Source organism: Balaenoptera acutorostrata, chromosome 19 (genome assembly GCF_949987535.1).
Source record: "Balaenoptera acutorostrata chromosome 19, mBalAcu1.1, whole genome shotgun sequence".
NCBI classification, from domain to species: Eukaryota; Metazoa; Chordata; class Mammalia; order Artiodactyla; family Balaenopteridae; genus Balaenoptera; species Balaenoptera acutorostrata.
This window is the reverse complement of record NC_080082.1, coordinates 19989598-20010900: the sequence shown is the minus strand read 5'-3', so window position 1 is coordinate 20010900 and position 21303 is coordinate 19989598. Positions and strand designations below refer to the sequence as shown.

The window sequence follows — 21303 nt, the reverse complement described above, 5'->3', positions numbered from 1 at the left end:
GGCTGGTGATCTAGTCCTCCCCAGTGCACCAGCTCCTCTAGTCCGCCAGTCCGAGACTATGTACGCAGTAGCTGTGGGGAACTCGAGCTTTGGAATCAGGCAGATTTAGATTTTAACCACTTACTGGTTGTGAGATCTGCTCTTTACCGCTCATATCCTCAGTTTGTTCCTCTGTGCAATGGGGATAAATGAGCCTCCTTCACAGAGTTCTATTAGTGTTAAATGAGATTTTGAATACACAGAACAAGACTCACAAAAAATCATGTCTGAATAATAACTTTCATTATTATGATCATTATTATTCACCCATCTCTTCCATCCTGTCATTCAACAAGCTCACACTAGGGCAGGTTTCCAATCACAAAGCTAGCTGCTCCTGGATGCAGATGCAAAGAGGAATAAGTCCTGGGCTCTGTTCTAGGGGAGTTCATTGTCCCAAGACAGGAGAGGGACAGTAAACGAGTACTCACTAGACAATGTGAAGCTGGGGAGCTGAGAGGTGGGCAGAGGAACCCCACCCACTCCCCCTCTCCAGGAATGTTTCACGTGTTGTGGGCAAGGTAGAATGTTTTAAGCAGAAGGAACAGCAGGTGTCATCCCTGGGAGGCAGAGAAGGCATGACAGGCTGAGGCACTAAAGTTTGGTGTGGTGTGGAGTTAGGTGAAGGGTAGGGAGTGGTCAGGAGAAGTTTGAGGGACAGCAGGGGCCAGGTCACGAGGACTGAGAACATAAAAGCAAGGTGGAATTTAAAGCCCTCCACTTCCTGAAAAGAAACATCCCTTTGGGGATGGGTGCCAAGGAAGGGGATTACCCCATGAGGAAGGGGGAGAGAGAGGAGACTGGAGGGACATGAAGATTCCTTCCTCTCTATCTCCCAGACTCTACAGGCATCTTCAGGTTAATAATTACATGAAATAAGGTGAAAATGGGCACAGATCTCCACCCCAACCCACCCTGGAATGGGAACAGGGAAGGGGCACAGTTTGAGAGTAATGAAGCAGCGATGATGGATGTAAATTCCCCCTAGGTGCTGTCTCCAGGATCAGGTGGGGGCACACCCACTCATGACTTCCCTGACCCCTACATAGCACCCATGGAACACAACTGATGGGAAACAGAGGCATGAGACTTTCCCAGTTTGTCATGTGCTTATGCTGTCACAAATCCTCCAATTGGAAAGTGAAATATAAGGGATAATAAAATACACCCACGGAATGTGGGAAGGTCAAAAGGCGACAGGTGAGAGTTCAGTGCAATCATGGACTGCATGAATGAAAACATCCCCAAATTTGGCAGAGGGGAGTCATACTGCCTATGAAGAAATATAAGATTTTGAAAAAGGTTTGTGTTGGTGGTGTCCCATAAAAAAGATACTTCAGTGTATTATTTTCCTAAAGCGGCTGTAACAAAGTACCACAGACTGGTACAAACTATAGAAATTCATTGTCTCACAGTTCTGAAAGGTGGAAGTCCAAAATTAAAGTGTGTGCAGTATGCTCCCTCTGAAGCTTAAAGGGAAGAATCTGTCCTGGCCTTCCTAGCTTCTGGTGGTTTGCTAGTAATCCTTGGTTTACAGCTGTATGTAGCACTTCAGTCTCTGCCTGCATCATCATAGATATTCTCCCCTCATGTCTCTGTATTTCTTCTCTTCTTATAAGTCACATTGGATCAGGGCCCGCCCTAATGACCTCATCTTAACTTGATTATATCTACAAAAACCATATTTCCAAATAAGATTACATTCGAAGGTCGTGGGGGTTAGAACTTCAACAACTTTTGGGGGATCTAATTCAACCCATAACAGCATGTAAAGGTGCCTGTGATGGAGCCGTGGCGGTTGACCAGACACAAACCCTGCCATCTGGGAACTCAGGGCACCTCACAAGTTCTTCCTATTATAGAAGACAGGGAATCAAAGGTATCAGACCAGGAAACAAAGGCTGCATTCATTTAAACCATTGGTTTTCTAAGTGAGGTCCTGGACCAGAAGCATCAACATCACCTGGGAACTTGTAAGAAGTGCAAATTCTCAGGCCCCATTCCAGACCTGCTGAATCAGAAACTCTGGAGTGAGGCCTGGGAAACTTTTAAGAAGCCCTGCTGGTGATTCTGATGCATGCTCAAGTTTGAGAACCACCAACCTAGGCCAATCTCCCACTGAACAGGTGGGAAAACTGAGTCCCCAAATCCCTATACTACCCCTGTTTACTGAGTACTCATATGCCAGGCAGGCCCTTGATATGCATCATCATTTTGTGCTCATTGTACTCACCCAATGCAATAGATACTACTGCTTACCCCATTTTATACCCAAGAGAGCAGAGACTTGGAGAGGTAAGTAAAATTCCAAATTCTCACAGCTATTAAAAGGTGGCACAGGGATTAGAAACAAACACAGCTACAGATCTAGCCAGACCCAGCTTAGGTCTATTATTTTACCCATCCTGGTTGGTCTCAGCTGGAGGAGACAGGATACTTGGGCTTCCAGGAAGTTTGGGGCTACCTCTGCCCTGGAAGAGGTTATAATCTGTGGGAAACCAGCCAGGAAGAATGAATCACAACCTAGAACACACTCCCAGGCCTTAGCCACTAGCCCTCCCTACCTGACCTTACCTATCCCAGCCCTTCTTATCCTAGTGCTCATTGGCCAATCTCTTGCCTCTTTCCCCCACCCCTCGCCTGAGAAAACTGTGGGTCTGTAATGTTCACAATTGTATCATCCATGCCTGGCTCAGCCCTTCGCATCTAATAAGTCTTCAATAAATGCTTTGAACGAAAGAATAAATTTCTAAAACTATTTCCGCCATACCTTCTACATTTTAAAATGCCTTACCCACAATGTGTACCTCATCTTATTTGGTTATACCACTTTCCCAGGGAAATCATCAGACACATACACAAAGATGTATAAATAAGGATGTCCACTGCAGTGCATTTACAATAGTGAAAACTGGAAATAATCCACATACTAGAGCACTGTGCAATTATTAAGTGTCAAGTCCTCCAAGACTGATGACACAGGGAAATGCTTATCATAGGGCATGAAGTGAAAAAAAAAAAAAAAAAAACTGGTCCCAAAACTCCACATATGATTCTGATTGTCTTTTAAGTACTACTAATACATATTGAAAAAGCCTGGCAGTATGGTCACTACAATGTTAACAGTGATGATTCTTGGCTGGTAATATGACCAGTGATTTTAATTTTCTTTACTATGCTTTTCTGATTCTCCCAAATTTTCTACAGTAAATAGGTGCCACTACTGTAACTGGACAAGGAATGTTTGGTTTAAATGTGCCCAAACAAGCTAAGGAGAAGGGGAAAGAACAGAGGTCTGAGAGTACCTACTTGGTTCCAGGACTCTCACAGATATCACCTCACCTGACCATCCTATTAGCCCTCTCGATTCTCTATTCCCATCTGATAGATCGGAAAACAGGCTCAGGACTTCCCTGGAGGTGCAGTGGTTGAGAATCCGCCTGCCAATGCAGGGGACATGGGTTCGATCCCTAATCTGGGAAGATCCCACATGCCGCGGAGCAACTAAGCCCGTGCGCCACACACAACTACTGAGCCTGTGCTCTAGAGCCCGCGAGCCACAACTACTGAAGCCCGCGCACCTAGAGCACGTGCTCCACAACAAGAGAAGCCACCACAATGCGAAGCCCGTGCACCCCAATGAAGAGTAGCCCCTGCTCTCCACAGCTAGAGAAAGCCCACGTGCAGCAATGAAGACCCAATGCAGCCAAAAATTAATTAATTAATTTAAAAAAAAAACACACCCACAATAAGCTGTAATTTTGATCTTAGAGTCTCTAAGTCTTCGGTCTGGCCCGTTGGCCCTGTGCACAACACACAGTGAAGAGCAGGCATGATTCTGCCTGTTGGTGCAGCACTGGACAACTGTTGTCTCGACCAATGTTCACAGGGATCCCATGAGGTGGTCAGGGCTGGGATGATGCCCTAATCACCTCATTGTTATAGAGAAGAGAGACTTGTAACTTTGAGAGGGGAAGTGAGATCCGGTCAAGGTCGCAATGAATGAGGTGTGGCTGTGCAATCTGCTCCTGCCCTCCTTCCCCAGCCCTTCCTCATAGCTCACACATCCCTACCCTCCCTCTCCGCCAGAAACAGCAAAATCCAGGAGGTCACTGATGCCAGTGAGACCAAAGAGTAAACTCCAGAACAGTGAAATCAATTCAGCTTTAAAGACGGCACGTAATTGAGACAGGAGGTGCCTGAATGGGGGTACAGTCTTTCCCAAGTTGACCTGAGTGGGCTGCAGGGAAACTGGAGCTTCACCTGAGACAGGCAGACTCCATTGGCTCCTCTTACCTACCTGAGTTCCCAGTTTTCCAGCACCCAGAGAAAATTGCCAAAGACAGGATATAGGAAGGAAAGAACTGGATCAACTTTTATTTGGTTGTTAAAGAGGCAATACTTTAATTCTTTCAAAAGGAGTAGGCAGTAAAGAGTGTCCCTCCCACCCCCATTCCGCACCCTCCCCCACCCTTCCGGGCTCCCAGTCTCCACCCTGGAGGCAAACACTCTCCCTAGCTTCTCTTAAGTCATTGTGAAGAGAGTCTTGCATACATACACAAATGACAATCAAATTTAAAATCCACTTCCTCCCCTCTCCTGGTGATTTTAGACATGCTGAATAAGGGACTCAGCAGCCCTGGGTTTTCATTCTTGCTCAGTTGCTCACTGTACAGCCTAACCCAACATCTCTGAGCCTTGCTTTCCTCATCTGTAAAGTGGGGTTGCTGTGTGGATGAAACTGGATTCAAAACTAAGTAATTCCAACTTTTTTAGCACTATAAATAAACATGGAAGTGTCTTCTGGGTCACAGTGAGGGGGAAGTAGGTCAATGAAGTAGACACATTTGGGCCCATCCCCAGGCCCTGAAAGTGTTGCAACTCCCCCAGGAGAAGAGTGGCTGGCTCTTCTGGGAGATGAACAGAGGCTGCAGTCCTCACTCTGAAGCTAGTCTTTGTCTTCTTGGTCTAAAGATGACATTTCTGGTTTGGAGACCTGGGACCTTGACAAGGTTGCATTCCCTGTCACATGCCAGTCTTGGGGGCCACCCCCTACATGTTTATTATGATGCCCTGCCCCCCTGCCCTAGGGTCAGATTTCTATTAAGGGCCCCTTCCAGCTCTTGGGTCAGGGAAGAGCATCTAGGCAGCGTTGGGAAGTCACTGACTGACCTTGGCCCAGCCAACCAGTTGTCCCTTGATCTCCACAACTCTACTTGGGGACCTGAGGGGTTCAGGGTCTGGGAGAGGGAAACCAAGACAGCCACACAGATATAGGGGAGCCTGGCAGACAAGATGGCAGATTCCTTCACAAGGTCAGCCAACAACAGGGCCTGAAATAGTCTCCTCTGGTAGAGGTCAGACCAGCAGACATTCCACAAATGGCCCTTCAACTCTGGTTGGGTACAAGCCCCTGGGTGGGATCAGTTGTCTGTCCTTCTATCCACTCATCTGATTGTCTTCCCAAAACTGCCTGCTGCGGCCTAGCCAGAGACAAGCCCTATCCTTGGCATAAGGCCACATCCTCAGATGAGTCGGATTGGGCCGGCTGGAGCCAGTGGGTGGAAGACAGAGGACGTCCCAGGTGGAGGGCACAGCAAGGACCAGGCCTTGTGGGTGGGAAAATGTTGGGCCAAGGCAGATACTGAGATTGAGTGCAGGGTGGAGGCCCTGAGCTCCCAGCAGGTGTGCTAAAGGTCATGGAGAGGCAAGGAAAGGAGGGACAAACAGCAGGCTGTAGAGGAGTAGGCAAAGAGACCCGGACAGAGGAGGAAGCCAGGAAGAGAAGGAGAGGGTGGAGGCAAGGCCTCAGACTTAGTTCCATGGGAAAGCCAGCTGGTGTCTGTGGGTCTGTCTGTCTTAATGCCCAGTGGTTAAAGCCCAAACTCCCCACTCCCCCTGTGAGGCTCTGGTTCTGCCTGAGGCCTCCTCCTAGCCCAGGGCTCCCAGATCCCCACAACCACAGGACCCCTTTGCCCCCAGAACCAAGGGGAAGTAGTAAAGAGCACAAGAGCCTAGGAGTGAGACAAACTAAGAGTAAATCCTTCACTCTCTGGCTAGATGACCTCGGGCAAGTCACTTCACCTCTCTGGGCCTCAGTCTCCTGTTCTGTGAAATAGGGCTAATGGAAGGACCACCCATTGTTGTAGGGAAGCTGAGAGGGTTAGATGACAGGAAGGACCCAAAGCTTGGCCCAGAACCTGCCAGTGTCTGGCAAACAGGGGAAGCTCCAGTTCTGGACACCTGAGGGTCAGTGCAATCTGCAGTTTAAAAGGGTCCCAGTCCAAGAGGACTCAGGGCCCAGAGCCCAGGTCTCCGGTGGCGGGATTTACTGCCCAGTGACAAGCCTGGGGAATAGACAGGACGTGGAGAAACAGAGGCCGCCCTCAGCATTGGCCGTTTCTCCTGCCCCAGAGCCTGTACACGTGCTGGAGGGAAGGAGGGAGAGTGCTCCGGCCAGGGCCAGGGTGGGGATGGGGCTGGGGTTTAGGTCCCCTTGACCGCCCCCCACCCACCCCCGCATCTCGCACCTCAACTCGGGGCTCAACTGGCCTGAGGGCGGGTGGGCGAGGGCGAGGCAGGGCCGGCCCCTCTCGCCCTGCTGGGGGGGTGGGGGGCGGGTCGCCTGGGAACTGCTCCTCCTGCCTGCCGCCGCTTTAAGAGGCTGCTCCGCGGCAGCGAGCGGGGCCGGAGCCGCAGTCCGAGCGAGCAGAACTGAGCCGAGCAGGCAGGTGCACGGCTGCGGGGACTGCAACAGCATGACCGGCCACCACGGCTGGGGCTACGGCCACAACGACGGTAGGCGCAGACCCCGGCCGGCCCCCACCCGCTGGGACTCGCTCCTGACCCTCGCGCCCAGCCGGGTTTGCGGGACCCTCAAGCCCCCTATCCTCTAGGCGGACCGGGATCCCTCTCCCATCCGTCCCCCAGAACCCGGCCCACCCGCCCGGCCCGAGCCCTGGCTCCCCCCGCACCTGGCGCAAAGTCCGCGCTGCACCCCGGCCGGCCCCGCCGCCAGCGAGCCACCCCGCGGCCGAGCGCGTCCAGCCGCCTCCTCCGCGCAGTCCCTGACGGCCCCGCTCGCTCTGACCCGGGCCGGGACACTCACTTATCGTCGGAGTGCGCAGCGGGTGAAGGTAGCCCAGGGCAGCGGGGGGCGGTCCCGGCGGAGCGCTGTGCGCGGTGTCTGTGCGGGGAGCGCGCACGCGTGTGTGCCGGGACCTCCGGCGAGCTGGGCTCCCCGTGGGCAAGGGCGCGGTGTCCTGCGCGGAGTTTCCCCGTCGAAGCGCCCGAGCTTTCGAGTCGGCAGGTATGTGAAGGAAGGGAGCATCTGGGGGCTCACGGACGTGTCTGGGTGTCTGCCTCGGGCAGGGTGTTTGAGCAGGTCCAGGTGTGAGGCATGGGAGCCCGTGGCCCACAGCAGCCTCCTGCTCTGACCGGGAGAATAGCTCCTCGGTCCTAACTCAGCTTTCTTAAGATGCAGAGGAAGGGAGAAGAGGCAGACGGTGAGAGCCAGAAGGCTTGAGTGTGGGACTGGGGCAAGTCAGTTCCTTTGGGGCTATTTCTTACCAAACTGGGGTCGGGGTGTGGGATAAGGGTTTCTTGCTTTTCCTGAGAGGAACAATGAGGAGCCAAGATCCAGGCTGCCAAGACGAAACCCAGGCAAGGCAGGTGGGAGTGGGGAGAAGGGGAAGTGCTGGTGGGAGGAGCACCCCCGTTCCCACTCATCTGAGGAGAGACAGGCACTCTGTGAGGGTGGGCGGGGGTCCTAGGCTACAAAGTCTGGGGGTTTGGAGGTTACAATGGGCCAGAAAGAGTTAGGGAGGTGCTGTGGTGTCTCTGGCCCCTCTGGGACCCCAAGCACACAGGAGAATATTTTGGAGGGGAGAACCCCAAATCTGGACACGCAAAAGCTAGAAAGAGACTTTCAGAAAAAGGCAACAGAGATCAGCAGAGATGTAGAGAGAGGCAGAGAAGGGGCAGGTTGACACGACCCGTAGAAGATCCTCTTCCCCCAGAGCACCTGCTCCCAACCAGCTTCAGGGTGCTTCCCCCTGACTCCAGCCTTCTTGCTGGTCCTGCCCACCAGCACTGTGTCCAGTATCCCAATAGGCCTGCCCCATAGCTGGCCACCCTGAAGCTGCTGCCCCTCGCCCAGTCCTGGGCCATCCAGTCTAGGTGCAATTAGGGAAGGAAAGACAGAGGATGGAGGTGCCGGCATGCAGCATGCTCACAGGACTTCAAAAATAACCCAGTGGGTCTGGGCCACGATTCTGAGTCATCCACTGGGGACACAGCTTTGTCAGCACCTGCTGCTGTTTTCTCAGGAAAACTTAAGAAGCCAAAAACGGGGAGAAGCACCAGCCGGCAATAGCTCTAAAAATAGGCTGCATCTCAGGATGTTCCCCGGGGAGATGCCGAGCCTCTCGGCTGCAGATGGAGTCTCTGGGAGGCAGGTGGCGGGTGCTCGTGGGTGTGCATGCAGGTGTGTGTGCGTGTGCACGAGCATGTGTTTTGCTGTAGTCTCTTAGTGCAGACCGGGGTTTGCAACAGGGAATGGCTGTGTGTGAGGGTGCATATGTGTGTATCAGAGGTAGTTGGCAGGGCTATGTGTTTGTACACATGTGTTACTGGGCCTGACGGCTCTGGGTGCAGTGAGCTCAGGTCACTGTGCATATATGTGTGCGCATGTGAAAATCTCTCCGGACCTGCACATGCCTGGGGAGGGCAGCTGGGGGCAATGCATGCACACACTGTGTATTTATACCAGTGCCCAAGTGTGTGCGCGCACATGTGCGAGTGGCCCGCAGTTCCTTCATCTGTGAAATGGGGATCATGCTCGTTTCTACTTCACGAGGCTGGTATGAGGAGCAAATTCATGTCACAGAGCCAAAGCGAGGTTGATGTGAACTTTTGTTATCATTATCACAAACACCAACTCGAACTTGGCCAAAGTGCAGGAAGAGGCCAGATACCTGGTAGGGTCAGGTCAGGGAGTTCGGGAGCCCGGGGACCTCTCTAAGCAATACTGCCTGTTGGGGAGGACCCACTACCCCAAACTGCCCCTGAGCCTGTAGCTTTTTTGTGCTCCCTTCCATGCATTACCTCTTTGGGCCTCCTATCAGCTCTGGGTGGAGAGTTTTAGTGAGGCCATTTCGCAGACAAGGAAATAGAGGCTGAGAGGGGAAGTGACAGAGCTGGGATTGGAGCTCCAGACTTCATGGCTCCAAAGCAGGGGCTAATCTCTGAAAGGATAGCATGGAGACCATCCCCTGCAGGTGCCCTCAGTCTGCAGCCCAGAGATTCAGGCTGGCCTGAGTCCTTGCCCTCTCCCCATCTGCAGGCCCCTCACACTGGCACAAGCTGTATCCCATTGCCCAGGGAGACCGCCAGTCACCAATCAATATTGTATCCAGCCAGGCTGTGTACTCGCCCAGCCTGAAGCCACTAGAGCTTTCCTATGAGTCCTGCATGTCCCTCAGCATCGCCAACAATGGCCACTCTGTCCAAGTGGACTTCAATGACAGTGATGACCGAACTGGTAAGTGGCCCTGCCGGACCCTGGTACCCTTCCCCCTGGGATCCTAACCTGTTTTGGGCAGGCTCAGGAGGGGCAGCATGCTGTGGTAGGGAAGGAAGGCTCCACTTCTCACCAGCTGTGAAGCCTTAGGCTGAGCCTCAGTCTCCTGATGAATACGATGGGAGCATTAAGACCCTATTTTCCTCCCTAGGGTCACAGAGAGGAGAAATGAAAAACTGAAGTGATGTTTGTAGTGCTGGCATATAGCAGATGCTCAAGAAATGCTAATTCTCTTTCTTCTCTTTCAGTTAGTGCTTTAGGTCAGGTTTGTTTTCACTCCCTGCCCCATCACTGAGCTGCTGTGTGGCCTAAGGCCAAACCCTCCTCTCTGTGTGATCTGGCCAAGCCCAGCAGAGAGAACGGAGCTAAAATGTTCTGCTTGCCAGACCCCTTGCTAAGGTCACAGGCAGTTCTTTTATTCTTCTCAAGAACCTACCTCTAAGATGGGCAAGTAGAGACTCAGTGAGCTGGGGAGGGCCAGAACCAGCCTGGTCCCACTCCAAAGGTCTTTTCTCCAACCCACCTACAGCCTCAAGATCCCAACCATCCTGGGCCAAAGAGAGGCCAATGGGAACTTGTAGCAGCTCCTTCCAAGGTCTCTTTGCCCTGGGATTAGAGTTCGGGTTCCTTCATGATAAATTCTTGGACAGAAGCCTCGGGAGTGCTCCTTAGTAAAGGGATTTTTGTCCTTATGACCAGGCCTGTGAGGGATGAAGTGGGGTAAGGAGGGAACCTGCTAAAGTTTCTTATGTAAGGAAGTGACTGGTACTTTTCCCCTCTGTCGCCTCCCCCAACCCCCCATACGCACAATGAAAGCACTCAGGGAAACTTAAGTTTCAAATAGAAAATCAAAGGGCAGAGAAGAGGAGGAAAGCCAGATAGGAATCATCTTAGTTGCTTAACTCTGAGTTCCCTGGTAGGCTAGGGAAAAAGGGAAAGAGGATCAGTTATAGTTCTTGTTGCAGAAGGTAGGAAATCCAACAGATCCTCAGAAGAGAGACACAGCATTCTTGGTACTGAATTCTAAGAAAAGCCTCCCACCCAGAACTTTGGGGAGGGACATGGAGCTCCTGATGACCTTAGATCACAGTTTATGAAGGAGCAGTTTTCAAATGGTTGGATCTTCTAAACAGCCTTCAGAGGGCACTGAGGGCTCAATTCAGACATCAGTAGCTCAGTGAAGGCCACTCTTGGCAGGGAAAGGCCCAAGGGAACATTCCTCTGGACCACTGATCCAGGGGCTCACTTTCCGGCCTGGTTTGGGTTCCCTCCCCTATCAGAATGCCCAGGCCTGAGGGGTAGGGGACCAGTGGGAAGAAAGTAGGCTTGGGAGTGAGACAGTTGGGTCTCTGCCACTCCCCAGCTGTGTGACCTTGGGCAGGATACCTACCTTTCTGAGCCTCAGTCCCACGTCTGGCCAAGGGGGTAACAATGTGTCCCCCTCTAGGTCACTGTGGGGATTAATGTCTGCAGACTGCTGAACACATAGGAAGTACACAGTGAATGGCAGTGTGTTCTATGGTCAGGATGGAGAGAGGAGGCTAAGGGAGCCAAGCTCAAGGGTTAGGGAGGCAGTTCACTCCCTAAGAGACTGCACTGTGGAGTCCCAGGTGGGTCATGCTCAGAAGAGTGGGCCCTCCCAGCCCATATCAGGGAGCTCAGCCTGCAGGCCTGGCTACTCCTGCCTCCCCAGGATGGAGCAGCCTGACTGGGCCCTGGCCCACAGCCATCACCCCCAGGCTCAGTCAACCACCCAGCATTGCCATGCACAGGCCCTGCTCCTCAGATGAGGCAGGACAGCAAGAAGGGGCCTCTGGGCTGTCCCATGGTCCTCCTCCTTGAAGGGCCCACAGGGGGCAAGGCCCTGCCCTGGTCACCGGTCCTGGAGGGGCCTAGTGGAACTCTGAGCCCAGGGCCGTCACCTGATCCAGGAGCTCACATTCTGGCCTGGCTGGGGCTCCCTCCACTGCCAGATCTCTTTCAGCTGGAAATTCAATCAGTCCCAGGAGGCCTTGTGAGTGGCCCCAGCTCTCCAGGTATCAGAGTGGGAAATTCACAAAACCAGCATAAGTGGGGCCTGCCAAAGAGGGCATGAAGGAGGGACATTGGAGGTACCTGGGACTGACCATCAGAGTGGGGACCCTTAGGAGCTGGCCTCAGACATCAGGTCCTGGGGAGCCTCCAGGTTCTGGGGAGGCAGCACGGCCTGGTGATTAGGGCTTTGGGCTCTGGACTTATATGAAGTAGATGCAGGCTTATATCCTAGCTCAGTGCCTTGCTGTGTGACCTTGGGCAAATGCCTTGCCCTCTCTGTGCCCTCAGTTCCTCCTTTATAAAATAGAAATAATAATAGGTTTTGTTTTTCATGAGCTACTATGAGGACTAAAGAAAAGAATCTTTCTGACCCAGCTGTGGGTCAGGGCTCCTCCAGACATGGGAGGTCTATTGTTAGTGATAATCGGGGCGTGAGAGGCAAAGTCCCAGCTTCCACTCGAAACTGGGCAACAGTGGGGAGGATCCAGATGGAGAGATATACCCACTCTATACCAGACTCCTCTGTCACATACAGGGCTCCAGGATTTCTGCCCTGGCCCAGCTAAGGGCATAGGGAACTGGGCGGGGACTGATCCAAGTCCACTTAGCACAAGGAATGTTGCAAATGAAAAGTTTATCCCTCTCCTGAGCACTGCCCTGATATTGGCACTGCTGCCTGCAGGCGGTGTGGGCTCTCTCACAGCAATTGCTACACACCCCCCTTCTCCCCGCAGTGGTGACTGGGGGCCCCCTGGATGGGCCCTACCGGCTCAAGCAGCTCCATTTCCACTGGGGCAAGAAGCACAGTGAGGGCTCAGAGCACACGGTGGATGGCAAGTCATTCCCCAGCGAAGTAAGACCCTCCTCTACCTGAATCCCTTTACCACTTGGGGAAGGAGTTGGGGACTGGGGAGTCAGGGTCTTGACAGGTGCCTGGTGTGAGGCACTGGAGAGAGTGAGGTCACTCAGGGACCTTTGGGAGAGACGCCCTTCACCTGAAGTTCAGGTCTTCCACCTGAACTCTGCCTACTGTTGTCCCGATCTGTGTGTCCAGAAGGAATTTTATGATGGCCAAATCCAGTCCCACCACAGCCTTACTAACAACCTTTCAAGGGTTAAGCCTGGCATTCAAGGCCCTGCATGAACTGGCCTTGCCTGGCCTCATCTCCCTTGACCTCTTCCCATACTGACCTGCATGTGATGAATCCCCTGCCCACAGCTGGCTCTGTCCTATCTCCAGGCTGCTGTTCTCTCTGCCTGGAATACCTTGCCCCAAGAGTTCCATCCTGTAACCCCCTTCTTATTCTTTGGACTCAGCTGCAGGCTTCACTTCCTCAGGGAGGTGTCACACTGGATAGTCATTATCTGTTTCACAGTTCACGGAGGGCAGGGCCTGATCTCTTTGGTCCCTTGGGGCTCAGGAAAGGGTCAGGCCCAGAACAGGGTAAATGCTATCTGTGGCCCGCCCCTCCTGCAGAGGGGCCAGGAGTCTGGTGGGAGTGAGGGAAGCCTGGCTCTGAGCTCCCATGGCCCCTGGGAGGCACTAAGCACTGGCCTGGCCTGTCGTTGCCCCTGTAGCTGCACCTGGTTCATTGGAATGCCAAGAAGTACAGCACCTTTGGGGAGGCGGCCTCAGCACCCGATGGCCTGGCTGTGGTTGGTGTCTTCCTGGAGGTGAGGGGGTTACCTGGGCCCAGAAGGCCGTGGGAGGCCTGGTACCACCCTTAGTTCCAGAACACAGTGAGATCTGGGCTCACACTACTTCTCCCTGACAGACGGGGGACGAGCACCCCAGCATGAACCGTCTGACAGATGCACTCTACATGGTTCGGTTTAAGGTGAGACCAGGGGTCCATGCTCTTGATCCACAGCAGCCTGGTGGGGAGGAAGGAAGAGGCCAGATCATGGAGTGGGCCCATCCACGTCTCCATCCTGGCAGCAAACCCTGGCAGAGGTGAAGGGTGCAGGTCAGCACCTGTGGTGCCCTGCAACTGACTCCTCGTCATCAGGGTCCATGGCCCCACTGAATGCCCAGCGTGAAGTCTGGTTGGGCATAGGATTGATAAGATGCCTGTCACATTAATGGTACTCTGACCAGCAGCGCCATTAAGTTCTGTTGAAGGCAAGGGAGAGAACATGGTGCCCAAAGAGCTTTAGGAACCACAGCTTTTACATACAAGGGAATGGGTGGAGAGGGCTGGCCAGGCTGGAAAATAGCCTCTGGGATCACAGACATTTGGCCACAATTTGCATCAGTGGGCCAAGGAGAAGCCTAAATCCTATTGACAGAAATGGGTGGGGAGGGTGTTGGTCTCATCCTGTTGGGAGGTCTTTGCTGACTCCTGGGTCCCTCACCCTGCCCCAGGGCACCAAGGCCCAGTTCAGCTGCTTCAACCCCAAGTACCTCCTGCCTGCCAGCCAGCACTACTGGACCTACCCCGGCTCCCTGACAACACCCCCACTGAGCGAGAGCGTCACCTGGATTGTGCTCCGGGAGCCCATCAGCATCTCTGAGAGGCAGGTGAGTCCTCCCAGAGTACCAGATGGAAGGATGCGGCACTCAGGCACACCCGGGCAGTGTGACTCTCCCAACCAGCAGCCCACAGCCGGTGGTCCCACCATCAAGGCTCCCGTCTTTCGCTAATAAATGTTTAGATTCTTGGGTGGGAGTCAGCTTGGTTGTTAGTTATTAGGACCTGGACACAGACTAGAAGGGGAGCTCCCTGGATCCTGGGACCACCCCTAGCGTGCTAGAATCTGAATGCTGCATTTGCTGATGATTCTTAGCTAGACAGGAACTGGAACTAGGTGGAGCAGGGTCCAGGTTCAGAGGATCTTTAGTGAGTAAGTAACTGAGGTTGGGCTCCCAAAGAGGAAATGAGCGGGGAGAAGTAGGGACAAGCCCTAGGGGCAAGAGGAGAGAGGGGCAGAACTGGCTGGGCAGGGTATGCCAGATGTCGTGTCTGGGATCAGAGAGGACCACAATGCCCCCATTCTGCCCTGAGTATCTCTTCTGCCTTAAGATGGAGAAATTCCGGAGCCTGCTTTTCACCGCAGAGGATGATGAGAGGATCCACATGGTGAACAACTTCCGGCCGCCACAGCCACTGAAGGGCCGTGTGGTCAAGGCCTCCTTCAGGGCCTGAGCTGCCTACCTGCCCAGCCGGCCACTGAAGCACCATCTTCCCAAGGGCTTCCATGTCAGCAGACACCAAACCATCCAAGGCTCCCTGCCTAGGGCTGCTGTGGACCCCACTTCAGCTGGCTTGCTCCTTGGCCACCTGGAGGCTTCTCGATGGGACCCTCAAGTCGGGGGACACCTTTCAGCTGCCCTGGGGACAGGAAGGACAGAAGCTGAGCACGGTCCGAGCCTAACGCTGCCTCTGCTCTCCAAGACCCAAAGGCCCCTGGGAACCTCCTCTTGTCTTCCCCACTGGCAATGGCAGCAGCCCCACCCTGAGCTCACACTGTGATGGATGAGACCAAACTCTCCAGGGCAGGCAGCTGGTGTTGCCAGAAAGACTCAAGCAATAATTAGAAGTGGGCAGAGCTGCCCTCTCGGTGTTACCTCTTCTGCAGGCCTCCGCCATGCACGCACCTCACTGCCAGGCCATTAAAGTCAGGACCCAGCCTGCTGGAGGTGACATGGCCTTCTCCCTCCAGCCACCTGCTGCCATAGGCAGGCACTGGCTACAGCTTATGTAGTATCTCCCTTCATCCCCACCCAGCCACCAAAGCCACCTACATGACAATCCATCCATGCACTGATTAATAAATTCATTCATTCATGCGACAAATACCCGTTGAGTGCCTGTGTTCTGTCAAGTGCTGTTCCAGGCATCGGGGAGGCCATGGTGATAAGTCAAGCACAGGATGTTGAGAGGGCCATGGGCACCGAACAGGTGAGGGTGATACAGAGGGCAGGGCAGGGGCCATGGAGGCAGAGAAAAGGGGGAACCTACTTCCCCCACCCTGAGCTCACACTGTGATGTCTTCATCTGGTGAAGAAATTAAATTCCAACCAGTATTCCAAGGCAGAGAGAAGGGAGCAGCATGTTTGAGCTCAGGGAAGAGCAGGTGTGCCAGCTCCCAGGTGAGAACCCAGGGTGTTTGTGGAACAGAGAAGAACGAGTGGGGCTGGAGCCCTGGGGGAGGGCCTGGGACTCTCTCCCAAGGCTAATGGGAGTCAGGAAGGATCTGGAGTAGAGGAGGGGCAGGGGCAGATGTGCAAAGGCTGGGAGATCCCTGTGGAGTGTGAGCGGGCAGGCAGGACTGGCAGCAGGAGAAGGTCGTGGCCAGCGGCCAGGAGAAAGAATACAGGGTGGTGGAGGCAGGGAGCAGGGGGCTGGATGAGAGCGATTTAGGAGGTGGAGCCCAAAGGTAGCATTTGGCTATCTGTGAGGGTGGAGGGGAGTGCAGGGTGTGTCCCTGGGCGGAGAGAGAGGACAGGAAAGCCTGGGCAGCAGCAGACCAGGATGGACACACAGCGTTTGTGGGGCCCTGAGAGGAGTGCTAGGAAGCGCTGGGGTGTTGGGGTCTGAGCCGAGGAGAGAGGTGGAGGGTAGAGGGGGCTGCTTTGGAGCATCTTCACTCAAGGTGGTGGGTGAGGCCGAGGGGAGGGAGGGGGAGGGTGCTCAGTGAGAGAAGGGACCCAGGATCTAGCACAGAACCAGCGCACAACCCTGAGGAGGGGCTGCTGAGAGGGAAAGCCACAGAGTGGGGTCCGAGATACCTAGGTGAGAGAGTTTGGAAAGGGGCATTGGGGGCTGCTGAGGAGTCTGAGGCAGGGCTGGGGCTGGGGTGAGGCAAGTGATCTCTCAGGGTGCAAAATTTAAGGAGGCACACACCCTCAGGCCCCGAGCCTGCACTTGTATGACGCTGAGAGTGCGTGTCTCCTTAAATGTGCACCGAAAGTGCCTCGCTGGACTCACCCTAGTCCCAGCCCAAGTCCAGAAGGTTTAGAGACCCAGCCAACACTGTGCCCCACGAGCCAGGACAGGGGCAGATGGTGGACAGTGAGGGGGCTGAGGAGTGAGGGGAAGTGAAACCGGGACAGCAAATGTATACGTGTGGTTGTGAAGGGGAAGAAAGTGATAGCTGAGGGGGCACAGGGTCGAGGCTTTTGGAAAGATGGGCCGGTGGCGTGTCTGAACATCCTTGGGAAGGAGGCCAAGCTGCAGGTCCCAGCGGGGCTGGGGGCACATCGGTCTACTCACTTTGGCCACAGCTCCTGTCATAGTCACTATACCAGAAGGGCACTCCAGGGTCATGGGATACTTCTGGGTTTTGGGTGAGGCCATGAGGAGAGGGTAGAATTAGGCCTGAGACTTCTAGCTTCGAGACCAGGGAGGCAGGTAAGGGAGAGGCTTGCTCTGTTGACTCCCCCCTTCCATTCTCATGCTCAGGGCAAACCTGTCCCCAGAGTGCGTTGGGGCACAGGAGGGGCAGGGCCCCTCATCAAGTGCTGCTCCAGCACAGGGCCAGACAGTTTCAGCCCGGCTGGCACCCCTGGCCCAATCTGGGGGCCATTTTCTCTCTCCATGTTTCAGGAGATGGTGAAAAGGATAGCGTCTGGAGGACAGTGTTTGCTCAGCCTGGGGGCAGGTGGCCGCAGGGAAGTAACGCTAGTAATGCTGCCCCTGACGGCAGGTAAAGGGCCTGGGGCAGATGTCTGACTCTCTCCCTATGATCTAAGAACTGTCATCACCCCCATGTTACAGATGAGGAAGATGAGGCTGGGGGAGGTTAAATAGGCAAATGGCCAAGCAAAATTTGAAGCTGGATCTGTCTGCTAACTCTCCTGCTCTACGCCAGAGCACTGAGCAGAGTGGTGACCAAATAGGCTTAATACTACTGGCCCTGCCAGGGATCTTAGCACCCCACCGCCACCTCCCAGGGATGGTGGCACCGCAGTCCTGGCGCTGCAGAGGACTTGAGAAATGGGAGCTGATTTTAAAATAATTATCCCAAGGCTGCCAAGATTCCTCATTCCTTACATCCTTCCACTTAATTCATTTATTGTTTTGTTTTTAATTTTATTTATTTATTTATTTATTATCTTTGGCTGCCTTGGGTCTTCGTTGCTACGCATGGGCTTTCTCTAGTTGCAGCGAGTGGGGGCCACTCTTCACTGCAGTGTGTGGGCCTCTCGTTGCGGTGGCTTCTCCTGTTGTGGAGCACGGGCCCCAGGTGCATGGGCTTCATTGGTTGTGGCACACGGGCTCAGTAGTTGTGGCTCATGGGCTTAGTTGCTCCGCAGCATGTGGGATCTTCCCGGACCAGGGCTCGAACCCGTGTCCCCTGCATTGGCAGGCGGATTCTTAACCACTGCGCCACCAGGGAAGCCCCATTTTTTTAATTTTAAAACTATTTTAAAACCACAGTGGCCTCCTTCTCTTATAATTACAGTGCAAGGTTTGACCCTATTACATCCAATAGGGATGGCCAACCTCAAGGGACCCAGGACTGGGTCCTGAATCCTCATCCATGGCAAGATTGCTTCCTGGAGCCAATGCTGGGCACATTTGGGGTACCCAAGACAAGGTGGGCTCTGCTCGCTCCCAAGATCCCAGAGAGGCCCTCCCAGGGCAGCCAGGTGACCCTCTAAGAGATCTGGACTGGAGGGCCCAGGGGAAGGGGTGGCGGAGGAAATTAATAGATGTGGGAGATCAAGAGGTACAAAGTTCCAGTTGCAAAATAAATGAATCACAGGTACGAGATGTACAATGTGAAGAACATAGTCAAGAATTATGTAATATCTTTGTATGGTGACAGATTGTAACTAGACTTAGAGCAGGGATCATTTTGAAATGTATAGAGATATCGAATCACTACGTTGTGTGCCAGAAACTAACATAGTGATGTAGGTCAATCATACTTCAAAAACAAACAAACAAGCTCATAGAAAAAGAAATCAAATTTGTAGTTACCAGAGGTGGGGGTGTGTGGGTAGGGGGGATTGGATGAAGGCAGTCAAAAGGCACAAACCAGTTATAAGATAAATTAGTACTAGGGATGTAATGTACAACATGATAAATATAATGAACACTGCTGTAAGTTATACATGAAAGTTGTTAAGGGGTAAATCCTAAGAGTTCTCGTCACAAGGAAAAATTTTCTATTTCTTTAATTTTTTATCCATACAGGATGATGGCTGTTCACTAGACTTATTGTGACAATCATTTCATGATGTATGTTAAGTCAAATCATTATGCTGTACCTCTTAAATTTATACAGTGCTGTATGTCAATTATAGCTCAATAAAACTGGAAGAAAAAAACAAAAATAAAATTTAAAAATAATAAAAATTTTATATAAAAGAAAAAAGTATATTTCATTTGAAGAATATATTTTAGTTGACTCAATTATATCCAAAATATCTTACCATTTTAACATATCATCAATATGAAAAATTAATGAGATATTTTACATTATTTTGGGGGCTAAATTTTTGAAATCCAGTGAGTATTTCACACTCACTGCACATCTCAACTCAAATTAGCCACATTTCAAGTGCCCAAGAACACATGTGGCCAGTGGCTACCGTATTGGACAGCATAGCCCAAAACGGATGTCACTCTTTGCAAGGCCATCTGCTAGCGAGGGGTCCAAGCAGGCCCTCTGGCCAGGCCCGGAGCCAGACAACGCGATGGCAGGAATGAGTCAGATCTGCTTCAAGCCTCTGTCTTCGACAAGGGCAGTCTCAGAACATTTGATACCAACTTGGCTCCCTCTGTCAGGGCCTCCCTCCTCCAGGAAACCTCCCTACTCCCCACCTTCCTCCAGCCTGGCTGGCCCTGTCCCAGGCCACCCTGAAGGACCTTTGCTGTTCCACTGGGAAAAAGGCCAAGACCCTCAGGAAGGAACTGATCGCAAGAGACTGTCAAGAGTTGGGGGAGGTGGTAGTGTCCCTGAGAAGGATCCTGGCTTGGTTGAGGAGACTTGACTAATCTGGGAGGTCTTTCTGGAAGAGGGGCCCAGAGCAAAGTCGTTGGCATCCCAGCGGAGGCACAAAAGCCTCAGCAGCAGTGAACATTTACCAGACAGACAGGAGGGAGGCCTGGCTCTTGCTCAGCATGTATCGACAAAGAGGAGATGTGTGGCTGGGGACACAGGGGTCCCCAGGCTCTGGAGGCCTCAAATGCCAGGCAGGAGTTTGCCCGTACATCCAGGGACCATGAGGAGCCACTGGAGGACTAGAGCAGGGGCTAAAAGCCTCCCAGATTGGAGGAAGAAAACTCTCCCTGAGGCTCAGAAAGTGCTGGGCATCTTGGCCTGAATTCACCTTCTAACTTGGGGCTCAAGTGCAAATTTTGGCAGGTGCAGTTCATAAGCTCCTCCTGCTGCCCCTCCCTGGCCCCGCTGAATGGACTCATGCCCGTGCCCTGGCAGTTCCTGGTTTGGCAGTCTGTGAGTCTAATCTAAATCCCTCCAGCTGCAACCCAAATGCTGTCTTCAGGGGCATGTGAGGGTGAGCTGGTGGCTCTTTATTCCCACTGAGCTGCCCTCCTGGGACAGGAATTGCAGGGAAGGCATGGGGACACAGGCGCCCCAGGCCTGCAGGCCCAGAGCAAAGTCTGGTGGCGCAGTGGTTAAGAATCCACCTGCCAATGCAGGGGACACAGGTTCGTTCCCTGGGCCAGGAAGATCCCACATGCCACGGAGCAACTAAGCCCATGCGCCACAACTCCTGAGCCTGTGCTCTAGAGCCTGCGAGCCACCATTACTGAGCCCGTGTGCCACAACTACTGAAGCCCACGCACCTAGAGCCCATGCTCCGCAACAAGAGAAGCCACCACAATGATAAGCCTGCACACCACAATGAAGAGTAGCCCCCGCTTGCTGCAACTAGAGAAAGCCGCATGCAGCAATGAAGACCCAACGCAGCCAAAAATAAAAATAAATAAATTAAAAAAAACAAAATAAACACACAAAGAAACTGCAGGGACAGATGACCAGAACAGCCTCCCATGACCCCCAGGACCTTGCCCATCAATGTGACGGGAGAATACCTGGGATGAATTTCCTCCCAGCCCAGTGTAATGGGGGCTCAGAGCTAGATTCAACTGATTTACAGAAAATGAAGGCATTTAATATGTTTACCCAAGTCCATGAACTATGACCCCTGCAACACGAGGTCTGTACTTTAGGAGAACTCAGTGTTTGGAAATGGTCTCTCCTAGGAGAGAAGAGCTCAAATGGCATAATTTCAGGCAGGGGCAGGTGAACTGAAAAGATATTTTGGGGGCAGCCAAGCCTTCAAAGCCTTGGCCCCAGCACTAAATCCAGAAGCCTGTGGTTTCTGGGGGCAGCAGAGGGGACTGGGGGGGCCCTTACCCCTTGCAGCTCAGATCAGCCAGGTACAGAGTTGCTCACATGCGTCCTTTGACCCTGGGCTGGGGGTGGAACGCTGAGCACCAAACTGGTTGCTTTAGCTGGCGCCAGTGGCAGTTCCGGCAACTCTGGGAGCCGGGGTCAGGACACAGCAGCCAGTTCTACAGTCTTTGCGGCACCTGCTTTGATCCCAGTGCTGCCTGAGGTCAGAGGTCATGCTGAGGAAAGAAAGTCAGGTGTCAGGCAGCTGGCAAGAGCTACCAACCCCAGCCAACTTCACTAAGCCTTGCTGTAAGTTAAGACGCTTAGCTCTTTTA

The 21303-nt window shown here is 53.1% G+C and overlaps 1 protein-coding gene across 3 annotated transcripts; it reads left to right on the top strand.

The window, feature by feature from the left end:
* Positions 1 to 6716: 6716 nt before the first annotated feature.
* CA7 (carbonic anhydrase 7) lies at positions 6717 to 15441 on the top strand. Of its 3 annotated transcripts, none has more exons than XM_007198062.2 (7): positions 6717 to 6837; positions 9383 to 9580; positions 12388 to 12506; positions 13232 to 13327; positions 13429 to 13491; positions 14019 to 14174; positions 14677 to 15441. In XM_007198062.2, exons 1-7 carry the CDS (start codon positions 6798 to 6800, stop codon positions 14797 to 14799), a joined length of 795 nt encoding a protein of 264 aa, XP_007198124.1. In that variant the 5' UTR covers positions 6717 to 6797; the 3' UTR covers positions 14800 to 15441. The 3 variants fall into 3 exon arrangements, with proteins under 3 accessions (XP_007198124.1, XP_007198125.1, XP_007198126.1); XM_007198064.3 differs by lacking the exon at positions 6717 to 6837 and adding an exon at positions 7196 to 7348; XM_007198063.2 differs by lacking the exon at positions 13429 to 13491.
* Positions 15442 to 21303: the final 5862 nt, after the last annotated feature.

What these genes read in the sequence shown, in the direction of transcription:
- CA7 (XM_007198062.2), top strand. Translation starts at nt 6,798, where the DNA reads ATGACCGGCCACCACGGCTGGGGCTACGGCCACAACGACG. An exon ending in GCAAGTCATTCCCCAGCGAA is followed by an intron (nt 12,507 to 13,231) that starts GTAAGACCCTCC and finishes TTGCCCCTGTAG; the next exon opens with CTGCACCTGGTTCATTGGAA. An exon ending in TCTACATGGTTCGGTTTAAG is followed by an intron (nt 13,492 to 14,018) that starts GTGAGACCAGGG and finishes ACCCTGCCCCAG; the next exon opens with GGCACCAAGGCCCAGTTCAG.